Below are 12,398 nucleotides of genomic sequence, written 5' to 3'. Positions count from 1 at the left end.
GGAATATCTTTTTCATCCCTTCACTTTCAGTTTATATATATCCCTAGGTCTGAAGTGGGTTTCATATAAACATCATACATATCCATTCAGCCAGTGTGTGTCTTTTGATAGGAGTATTTAATCCATTTACATTTAAGGTGATTATGGATATGTATTTTCCTATTACAATTTTCTTAATAGTTTCGGGTTTGTTTTTACAGTCTTTTTACTTCTTTTTTTCTCCTGTGATTTAATGACTAATTTTAGTGTTGTGTTTGGATTCTTTTTCTCTTTTGTGTGTGTGTATGTACTGTGATTTTTGGCTTGTGGTAACCATGGGATTTTGACATAGCAGTCTATATATAAACAAGATTGTTTTAAGGTCTTTTAATTTCACACACATTTCCAATATCCTCCATTTGTGCTCTCCTCTCAATTGATGGTTTTTATGTCATATTTTGGTGCACAGATGATTTCCTATCTATACTGTATGTTTGCCTTTACTGGTGAGTCTCTCCATTCGTAATTTCTTCTGTCTCTATTTGTGGCTTTTTCATTTCTGCTTTAAGAAGTTCCTTTAGTACTTGTTGCAATGCTGGTCTGCTGGTGCTGAATTCTCTTAGCTTTTGCTTTTCTATTAAGCTTTTGATTTCTCCAATGAATCTGGATGACAGCCCCACAGGGTAGAGTGTTGTATGCTTTCCTTTAAGAGTTTTAAAGTATATGGTCTTACATCTTTAATCCATTCTGAGTTTGTTTTTGTGGTAGATTGTTTATAAAAATGGCCACATTATTTAATTCAAAATGCAGGCCTATATGAAATGTGACTGCACTGTCACTTGCCATTAAGAGGTAAAGTCTGTTTTTCCCCCTGACCCACCTTGAATCTGAACTTAACCATGTGATTTTCTTTGGCCAATGGTACATTTACAAACATCACACTGGGAGATCCTTAAGAAAGCATGTGCACTGGTGCTTGACCTCTCTTGCTGCTGGAAATCCAGTGCCACCAGGTGAACATGCACAAGCTGGCCTCTTTGAGGATGAGTGACCAAATGAAGAAACCAGTCATCCCAGATAAGAACCTAGACATGTGGATGAGGACATCCTAGACCACCTAGTCCAGTCAAACTGTCTCAGGCTGGAGAAACAACTCAGCCATCATATGGAATGTGACAGACAAATATTTGTTACTTTTAAGCCACTAAATATTAGGTGTGCTTTTTAAACATAATAAAGTGGTAATAGACTATATATAATTTATTTCATGATGCCCTGTTCTAACTTTTTCAACAAACAGACCATTAAGCAGACCCATGTGTATTGGATAAAACTGCTTCTATTGTACTAGTTTTATCTCCAATTTACAAATAAACAATCTGAGGCCCAGCAGGTTAGATAACATTTCCGAGAGTTAACACAATAAGTAGTAGAGCCAAGATCTGAATCTGCATATTCTGACCCAGAGTATGGGCTCCTTAGGAAAGCCTTTGAGATGCTGGTCCCACCTCCTTGACCAAAGTTACCTTCAGTCCTTTAAACGTCCTTCTTTTAGAAATAAGTTATTTACTTACATCCTTTTACACTCTTTGATTTTGAAACACATGAATTTATTATAAATTTAAATATTATCAATCCAAGTATTGAAGTAAAAAGTTTTATTTAATATATCTGAAGGGACAGTTTTGAGCCATTACTGATTTAGGGGATAGGATTATGAAGGGTGCACTGCTTTCTAATTTACATTTTTGTAATAACTGAATTTTATATAATGAACAAGTTTTCACTGCAATTTTAAAATCAAAAACATTAGAAAAGTATACAGTACATACAAGAAGAGGGATAATATGGGGAAAGACAAGTGAAGAGGCTTCATTTGTGCCAAGGGACCTGCCATCCTAGGTTTCCTTGAGGATCATCTGTAGAAACCTCCCTAAGCCACCAAATAAGAACGGGTAGGCAATTTTACACTGCTACCAGAGGGCCTCAATGAAATACCAGCCCTACAAGACTGCCCTTTTCCCTAACTACCTTGCATCTGCTCCTGACCCTGAACAAGTCAGAAAAATAAGGGGGCCAGTAAGGCTGGAAGTATGGAGAAGGCAACCAAAAATATTCAGTCTTTTCATTTAGGTTTCTCTGCCTAAAGCTTTAATTTTCAAGGCAATTTAGAGTTTGAGTTATTATTCTGAACTACACATTTTGATCCTGAATTGAGGCTTTTTGGTGACTAAACAGTATGTTGAAAGATTATATAAGAATGACTAGAAAAACTATGGGATCTGAGAGAAATCTCATTCAGGGTAAGGAAAAGCCTAGCTCACAGAGCAGTTTAGAAAGTCAGAAAAGAGAAATTAAGCTGTTTTCCATTGTTGCCTATTGTGTCTGATGCAGTCATCCTATCTACACACTGATAAGAAAAATGGGCTCTGTAGCAGTTAATTCGTTAGCTGGGGTTCCCTTCATAGATAATAAGTGATGGGATTCAGCTGGAAGTGTAACTCAGGTGTTTGTGTCCCCATGCCTCTGATCATAAGCAGAAGCAGGACAGAAGGGGAAATCAAGCTAGGTGAGGGGCACTCACACTCCTTCTCAAAAGCATTTTGGTCAGGACCCACAGTTCTCACTTTGGAATTCAAGTTCACTTGAATTCCCACACCTCATGCCACTGTCACTGTTGCTCTGCCTATAGGTGGGGATGTAGTATCAACACACTGGAGTCAGACATTATGAATCCTGCATCATGTGAAGCTTCAAACTTCAGATTCCCATGTGTTACTCCTAGTGGCTAGCTCAGAGGGTTGAATTACAGTATCCAAGAAAGGCACATTGTGGGGATTCAATAAACAGCCAATTATTTATACCAACAGCAATTTCTCCCTGAGAATAACAGAAGGATCTGGGTGAGAGAAGGAAAACTGCCATATCTCCAATGTCACATATTGTTTCTGCTCTTAAGTAGCTACTCTGGGGACTGCACAGTGGGCAATGTAGGGGTAAGGTGGGGGACAGAGACTCCTACTGTATCAGTCTAGGAAGAATAATCTGAACAACCAGCTCACCATGAAGTAGTAAGGGTGAGTCATCCCATTCAGGACTTCAATGTTGTCTGTGGTCACGGACTGAATACTGTGGCACCAGACCAATGAGAAGAGCCAAGGTTCATTGACAATGTATAAGTTGATGCTGATGTTAGCTGCTTTATATTCTCTGGGAAGAAAAGGAACCCACAGGAGATTTAGATTTAATCTTATTTTTATCATCTAAAAGGTAAACAGCCACAATATTTGTGAAAGACTGTAGCTTAAATCACCAGAATTAGTTGGGCATGGGATGACTTATGACATGACACGTAGAATGAGCTCATGTTACAGTGAGACACAGAACTGCATTTACTACCTTTCCTCCTCAACCAACAGTAGTATGCATGTCCTAAGGGGAAAAGAAAGACAGGAAGAAAAGAGGAAGGAAGGAAGGAAGTGGGGTACAGAGTGAAGCAAAGATGGAGGAAAAAATGGGAGGAAGGAAAGCCCTACTAGAATTAGCCAATTTCCATGGTATAAATATTCCTACGTATGAGTGCATGCGCTGTCACTTCACTTGTGTCCGACTCTTTGTGACCCTATGAACTGGAGCCCACTAGGCTCCTCTGTCCATGGGATTCTCCAGGCAAGAATAATGGAGTTTCCATGCCCTCCTCCAAGGGATCTTCCCAACCTAGGGACTGAACCCGCACCTCTTATGTCTCCTGCACTGGTAGGCTGGATTTTTACCACTGGTACCAGCTGGGAAGCCTTAGCCCAATTTCAACCACCACTGTTGAAACAGGTTTGCAAACTTCTTTGGCTCCAATAAGCTGGTATGAGTGAGCTCCACATACTACTATGAAGCAAATATATTTACTTCCTTCGGAGAACTTACCACTCTCTACTCTACCTGCTTTCCTATCAGTCTTCTTTACTTGAGTGTAAGCATATTAAAGCAGAGATTCTGCATTTCCATATGTTCAGTACCTGCTTCATAAAGAGTTAACTGAAGGAATAAATAAATGAATACCTATCTGGTAAATATTTACATTTCAAATTTTTTAAAGAATTTTCAAAACAACTGAGTAGGAGAAATGGAACCCAAATTTCCCTGTGCACTAAATGTCAGTAGATATGCACACAGTATCTATAGATATGGAAAGAAAATAAGTAGAAGAACATCTAGTAACTCTAATCAAGTTGTCATCTTCAGAGAAAACTTCTCACAAAATGTACCATATAAATCCCTTCAAAAATTTTTGTTTTAATCCTGAGATGGCACAGTATATTGGAAACAGCTCTGTAGAAGCCTGGGTGTGAGTGCAGTTTTGTCATACACTAGCTTGGATGGTTCTTAGGCTCAGTGTATAAATTGTAAGATAAAAAATCATACTACTACATTTGCAGGAGTGCTTGCAATTAGTTACCTAGTATGTTGGAATTATCTCTAAGACAATTCTACATATCACCTATTCTTTTTAATAGAAATAAGGAAATAGTAACTTTGCCATCTAAGGTCCATCTAGTCAAGGCTATGGTTTTTCCAGTAGTCATGTATGGATGTGAGAGTTGGACTGTGAAGGATGAGCACCAAAGAATTGATGTTTTAGAACTGTGGTGTTGGAGAAGACTCTTGAGAGTCCCTTGGACTGCAAGGAGATCCAACCAGTCCATTCTGAAGGAGATCAGCCCTGGGATTTCTTTGGAAGGAATGTTGCTAAAGTTGAAACTCCAGTACTTTGGCCACCTCATGCGAAGAGTTGACTCACTGGAAAATACTCTGATGCTGGGAGGGATTGGGGGCAGGAGAAGAAGTGGATGACCGAGGATGAGATGGCTGGATGGCATCACTAACGTGATGGATGCGAGTCTGAGTGAACTCCAGGAGTTGGTGATGGACAGGGAGGCCTGGTGTGCTATGATTCATGGGGTCACAAAGAGTCGGACACGACTGAGCAACTGAACTGAACTGAACTGAATAAAAACCTACTTTTCAAAACTTTTTGAAACCAATACACAAAACCATTCCATTTCTATATAGAAATTGAAATAATACCATAAACAATTACTCCAAAGAAAAGTAAATACTTAGGTACCAACTTAACAAAACCTGTAAGCCATAAACTACAAAGAACTGACGAAAGTCATCAAAGACGATTTAAAAAGTGAAGAGACATATGGATGTCAGTTCTCACAGTGATCCACAAGCTTAATGCAATTCCTATGAAAATACCAGAAAGGATTTTCGGACAATTAGCCCAGCTGATTCTGAAATGTATATAGTAAGGCACAGCCCAAAATTAACTAAAATGATACTAAAAAAGAATAAAGTGAGAAAGAATCACTCTATCCAATAAAGTTGGCTTAAACCTCAACATTCAGAAAACGAAGATCATGGCATCCGGTCCCATCACTTCATGGAAAATAGATGGGGAAACAGGGGAAACAGTGTCAGACTTTATTTGGGGAGGGGGGGGCTCCAAAATCACTGCAGATGGTGACTGCAGCCATGAAATTAAAAAATGCTTACTACTTGGAAGGAAAGTTATGACCAACCTAGATAGCATATTCAAAAGCAGAGACATTACTTTGCCAACAAAGGTCCATCTAGTCAAGGCTATGGTTTTTCCAGTGGTCATGTATGGATGTGAGAGTTGGACTGTGAAGAAAGCTGAGCGCCAAAGAATTGATGCTTTTGAACTGTGGTGTTGGAGAAGACTCTTCAGAGTCCCTTGGACTGCAAGGAGATCCAACCAGTCCATCCTAGAGGAGATCAGTCCTGGGATTTCTTTGGAGGGAATGATGTTAAAGCTGAAACTCCAGTACTTTGACCACCTCATGTGAAGAGTTGACTCATTGGAAGAGACTCTGATGCTGGGAGGGACTGGAGGCAGGAGGAGAAAGGGACGACCGAGGATGAGATGGCTGGATGGCATCAGTGACTCGATGGATGTGAGTCTGATTGAACTCCGGGGGTTGGTGATGGACAAGGAGGCCTGGCGTGCTGTGATTCATGGGGTCACAAAGAGCCAGACACAACTGAGTGACTGAAATGAACTGAACTGAACTGATACAGTAATCAAAATACTGTGGTCTTAGAAAAGAAACAGAGATTAGTGGAACATAATTTAAAATCACAACGAGTTGGACACAACTGAGCAACTGAACAACAATTTAAAAGCCATAGACAGACCCACACAAACACATCAAAATGATAATTGTTAAAGGTGAAAAATTAAATCAATGAAAGAAAAAGTTTTTTTTTTTTCAACAAATGGTACTAGATCAATTGTATAGGCAAAGGCAAAAAAGAAACAGAAAACTTTGACCCACACCACATAATTCATATAAAAATTGACTAAACATGGACCACAGAGTTAAGTACATGATGTAAAACCATAAAACTTTTGGGAAAAAAAGCCAGAAATCTTTGAGATCTAAGGGTTAGACAAAGAGCTCTTAGACTTGACATTAAAAACATGACTCATAAAAGAGAAAATAATCAAAATGTTAAAACTTTTGCTTTGTGGAAGACTCTGTTAAGGAGATGGTACACTCCTGAAACAGACTGGGACAAAATATTTACAAATCAAATATCCAACAAAAAACTATACTCACACAAAGAACTCTCAATATTTAACAATAAAAAATCATGCAGTTCAGTTAAAAATGGTATGATAAGACATTTGACTGAAGAGGATAGACCATGGAAACTTAGCACATGAGAAGATGTTTAATATCATTACTCACCAGGGAATGAAAATTAAAACCACAATGAGATATCACTACACACATAACAGAATGACTACATTTAAAAATAAATCACAGGGAGAACTGTAAAGATGGCGGAGGAATAGGACGGGAAGACCACTTTCTCCCTCACAAATTCCTCAAAAGAACATTTCAACGCCGAGCAAACTTCACAAAACAACTTCTGTAGGCTGGCAGAGGACATCAGGCAACCAGAAAAGCAGACCATTGTCTTCAAAAACAGGTAGGAAAAAATATAAAAGATGAAAAAGGAGACAAAGGAGGTGGGGAGGGAGCTCCATCCCGGGAAGGGAAGCCCATCCCGGGAAGGGAAATTTAAGAAGAGAGGTTTCCAAACACCAGGAAACACTCTCCCTGCCGAGTCTGTGGCGAGCCTCGGAAACACAGAGGGCAACATAACAGGAAGGAAAAATAAAGAAATAATTAAAACCAAGAGATTACAAGCCCACCAGTAACTCCCCCAGCGGAAAAGCAGCACAGACGCCTGCATCCGCCACTGGGAAGTGGGGGCAGGGCAGGGACGCGCGGGAGGCGCAGGCTGCAGTGCTTTGTAAGAATCGGGCAGGTTGCCCCACACACAACCAGAACGATCTAACTTGGGCTAGCAAACCAGACTGTGGGATAGCTACCGCATGAAAAGCTTGAACATAAGACACCGCCAGGACCGAGCACAGAACAAAGGACGGAACGGAAAAGCCGGCTGCAGACCATCCCCCTCCGGGGACAGGCAGCCAGAGCCGTAAGGACTGGAAAGGGGCAATTGCAGACCCGGAGAGACTTTATTTACCTAACTGTAAGCAGGCTTCTTTGCTAAGACTTCTGGGGGTGCTGGACTGTCACAATCTGCCTCACGGGGGGCGCCAGCGGTCCACCCAGAAAGCTGAGCAGCAGCGGCAGAAAAGGTGACAAGCTGCGGCAATCGCGCTCGCCAAACTCCTGAGCTACTTGGACCTGGGAAAGGCACAAAGCGCAGTCCCAGCCGAATCTGTGCCTCTGAGGGCTGCCTGAGCGCCAAACCTGAGCTGCTTGGACCAGGGAAGTGCACGCAGCCTAGGGCCGGCCCCAGATGGTTCCCGGCTGAGCATCTTAGAGCCAGAGCGGTTTGTGCGCCGCGAGAAGGGACAGGTCAAGCGGGGCTGAGACACTGTGTGCACACGACCGTGCTATTTGCTTGCAGCATCGCCCCTCCCCACAGCGCGACTGAACTAGTGAGCCTAAAAAACCATCAAACAGAACAAGTTAAACAGAGGGAACCACCTTGGAAGTGATCCCACATGGCCCACAACATCAGAGAAGGGCTAGATATATTTTTACTATTTTTAAAATCATTCCTTTTTTTTTGTTTTGTTTTGTTTTCTAACTTTTTTTTTAATTGTCAAGTCTTCTATTTCTCCTCTAATTTTTATTTCTATAACCTACTATTACTATTTTTTTTTAAAAAAGACTTTTTTTTTTAAGGCAAACACCGTATATAGTCTTTGGATGGTTGTTGGTGGTTTTTTGTTTTTGTTTTTTTGTTTTTTGTTTTTGTTTTTGTTGTTTTTTTGTTGTTGTTTTTTAAATAAATCTTGTTATTTTTTTCTTTCTTCCTTTTTCCTTCTGCTTCTTTTCTTTAATATTGTATTTTTGAAAATCCAACCTCTACTCTAGATTTTTAATCTTTGCTCTTAGGTTTTATTGTCAATTTTGTACATTTAAAAACCCAAACTTCACTACCCAAGTTTACCTGAGAGTGAGATTACTGGCTTGACCACTCTCTCCTCCTTTGGACTCTCCTTTTTCTCCACCAGGTGGCCTCTGTCTCTTTTCTCCCCCATCTCTTCTCTATCCAACTCTGTGAATCGCTGTGTGTTCCAGACGGTGGAGAACACCTAAGGAACTGGTTACTGGCAGGATTTGACTCTCTCCTTCTCATTCCTCTCTCTTATCCTCCTGGTCACCTCTGTCTACTTCCTCCCTCTTCTCTTCCCCATATAACTCCGTAAATACCTCTGAGAAGTCCAGACTATAGAGCGCATATAAGGAAGTGACTACTGGCTAGCTTGCTCTCTCCTCTTTTGATCTCACAGCATCTCATTCCAGTTACCTCTAACTACCCCCTCCATCTTCTCCTCTCCTTGTAACTCAGTGAACCTCTCTGGGTGTCCCTCAATGTGGAGAAACTTTTCATCTTTAACCTAGATGTTTTATCATCGGTGCTGTATAGATGGAGAAGTCTAGAGGCTACTGTAAAAATAAAACTGAAAACCAGAAGCAGGAGGCTTAAATCCAAAGTCTGAAAACATTAGAGAACTCTTGAATTCAGGGAACATTAACCAATAAGAGCTCATCAAATGCCTTCATATCTACACTGAAACCAAGCTCCACCCAAGGGCCAACAGGTTCCAAAACAAGACATACCACTCAAATTCTCCAGCAACACAGGAACACTCCCCTGAGCTTCAATATACAGGCAGCTCAAAATTATTCGAAAACCTTTGATGTCTCATAACCCATTACTGGTCACTCCACTGCACTCCAGAGAGAAGAAACCCAGCTCCACCCACCAAAACTCCAACACAAGCCTCCCTAACCAGGAAACCTTGACAAGCCACTGATAGAACCCCACCCACAGTGAGGAAGCTCCATAAGAAAGAGAACTCCACAAATTACCAGAATATAAAAGGCCACCCCAAACGCAGCAATATAACCAAGATGAAGAGACAGAGGAATACTCAGCAGGTAAAGGAACAGGAGAGTTTCCCACCAAACCAAACAAAAGAGGAAGAAGTAGGGAATCTACCGGAGAAGGAATTCCGAATATTGATAGTGAAAATGATCCAAAATCTTGAAATCAAAATGGAATCACAGATAAATAGCCTAGAGACAAGGATTGAGAAGATGCAAGAAAGGTTTAACAAGGACCTAGAAGAAATAAAAAAGAGTCAAAATATAATGAATAACACAATAAATTAGATCAGAAACACTCTGGAGGCAACAAATAGTAGAATAACGGAGGCAGAAGATAGGATTAGTGAAATAGAAGATAGAATGGTAGAAATGAATGAATCAGAGAGGAAACAAGAAAAACAAATTAAAAGAAATGAGGACAATCTCAGAGACCTCCAGGATAATATGAAACGCTTCAACATTCGAATTATAGGAGTCCCAGAAGAAGAAGACAGAAAGAAAGATCATGAGAAAATCCTTGAGGAGATAATAGTTGAAAACTTCCCTAAAACGGGGAAGGAAATAATCACCCAAGTCCAAGAAACACAGAGAGTTCCAAATAGGATAAACCCAAGGCGAAACACCCCAAGACACATATTAATCAAATTAACAAAGATCAAACACAAAGAACAAATATTGAAAGCAGCAAGGGAAAAACAACAAATAACACACAAGGGGATTCCCATAAGGATAACAGCTGATCTTTCAATAGAAACTCTTCAGGCCAGGAGGGAATGGCAAGACATACTTAAAGTGATGAAAGACAATAACCTACATCCCAGATTACTGTACCCAGCAAGGATCTCATTCAAATACGAAGGAGAAATCAAAAGCTTTACAGACAAGCAAAAGCTGAGAGAATTCAGCACCACCAAACAAGCTCTCCAACAAATTCTAAAGGATATCCTCTAGACAGGAAACATGAAAAGGGTGTATAAACCCGAACCCAAAACAATAAAGTAAATGGTAACGGGATCATACTTATCAATAATTACCTTAAACGTAAATGGGTTGAACGCCCCGACCAACAGGCAAAGAGTGACCGAATGGATACAAAAACAAGACTCCTCTATATGCTGCTTACAAGAGACCCACCTTAAAACAAGGGACACACACAGACTGAAAGTGAAGGGCTGGAAAAAGATATACCACGCAAATAGAGACCAAAAGAAAGCAGGAGTGGCAATACTCATATCCGATAAAATAGACTTTAAAACAAAGGCTGTGAAAAGAGACAAAGAAGGCCACTACATAATGATCAAAGGATCAATCCAAGAAGAAGATATAACAATTATAAATATATATGCACCCAACATAGGAGCACCGCAGTATGTAAGACAAATGCCAACAAGTATGAAAGGGGAAATCAACAATAACACAATAATACTGGGAGACTTTAATACCCCACTCACACCTATGGACAGATCAACTAAACAGAAAATTAACAAAGAAACACAAACTTTAAATGATACATTAGATCAGTTAGACCTAATTGATATCTATAGAACATTTCACCCCAAAACAATGAATTTCACCTTTTTTTCAAGTGCTCATGGAACCTTCTCCAGGATAGATCACATCCTGGGCCATAAATCTAAACTTGATGAATTCAAAAAAATCAAAATCATTCCAAGCGTCTTTTCTGACCATAATGCATTAAGATTAGATCTCAATTACAGGAGAAAAACTATTAAAAATTCCAACATATGGAGGTTGAACAACACACTTCTGAATAACCAACAAATCACAGAAGAAATCAAAAAAGAAATCAAAATATGCATAGAAACGAATGAAAATGAAAACACAACAACCCAAAACCTGTGGGACACTATAAAAGCAGTGCTAAGAGGAAAGTTCATAGCAATACAGGCATACCTCAAGAAACAAGAAAAAAGTCAAATAAACAACCTAACTCTGCAACTAAAGCAACTAGAAAAGGAAGAGTTGGAGAACCCCAGAGTTAGTAGAAGGAAAGAAATCTTAAAAATTAGGGCAGAAATAAATGCAAAAGAAACAAAAGAGACCATAGCAAAAATCAACAAAGCCAAAAGCTGGTTCTTTGAAAGGATAAATAAAATTGACAAACCATTAGCCAGACTCATCAAGAAGCAAAGAGAGAAAAATCAAATCAATAAAATTAGAAATGAAACTGGAGAGATCACAACAGACAACACAGAAATACAAAGGATCATAAGAGACTACTATCAGCAGTTGTATGCCAATAAAATGGACAACGTGGAAGAAATGGACAAATTCTTAGAAAAGTACAATTTTCCAAAACTGAACCAGGAAGAAATAGAAAATCTTAACAGACCCATCACAAGCACGGAAATTGAAACGGTAATCAGAAATCTTCCAGCAAACAAAAGCCCAGGTCCAGACGGCTTCACAGCTGAATTCTCCCAAAAATTTCGAGAAGAGCTAACACCTATCCTCCTCAAACTCTTCCAGAAAATTGCAGAGGAAGGTCAACTTCCAAACTCATTCTATGAGGCCACCATCACCCTAATACCAAAACCTGACAAAGATGTCACAAAAAAAGAAAACTACAGGCCAATATCACTGATGAACATAGATGCAAAAATCCTCAACAAAATTCTAGCAATCAGAATCCAACAACATATTAAAAAGATCATACACCATGACCAAGTGGGCTTTATCCCAGGGATGCAAGGATTCTTCAATATCCGCAAATCAATCAATGTAATTCACCACATTAACAAATTGAAAAATAAAAACCATATGATTATCTCAATAGATGCAGAGAAGGCCTTTGACAAAATTCAACATCCATTTATGATAAAAACCCTCCAGAAAGCAGGAATAGAAGGAACATACCTCAACATAATAAAAGCTATCTATGACAAACCCACAGCAAACATTATCCTCAATGGTGAAAAATTGAAAGCATTT

The 12,398-nt window shown here is 39.6% G+C and overlaps 1 protein-coding gene across 1 annotated transcript in view; it reads right to left on the bottom strand.

Moving 5' to 3' along the window:
* Window positions 1-12,398, bottom strand: part of LOC101117547 (glycerophosphodiester phosphodiesterase domain-containing protein 4-like) — a 118,010-nt gene that overhangs the window by 18,564 nt on the left and 87,048 nt on the right. The window contains exon 13 of the mRNA XM_027960073.2: window positions 3,042-3,189. Coding sequence (XP_027815874.2) covers window positions 3,042-3,189 — 148 coding nt within the window. The remainder of the gene's footprint in view (window positions 1-3,041; window positions 3,190-12,398) is intronic.

This window comes from Ovis aries, chromosome 21 (genome assembly GCF_016772045.2).
Source record: "Ovis aries strain OAR_USU_Benz2616 breed Rambouillet chromosome 21, ARS-UI_Ramb_v3.0, whole genome shotgun sequence".
Classification (NCBI taxonomy): Eukaryota; Metazoa; Chordata; class Mammalia; order Artiodactyla; family Bovidae; genus Ovis; species Ovis aries.
This window is presented reverse-complemented; position numbering and strand designations above follow the sequence as displayed.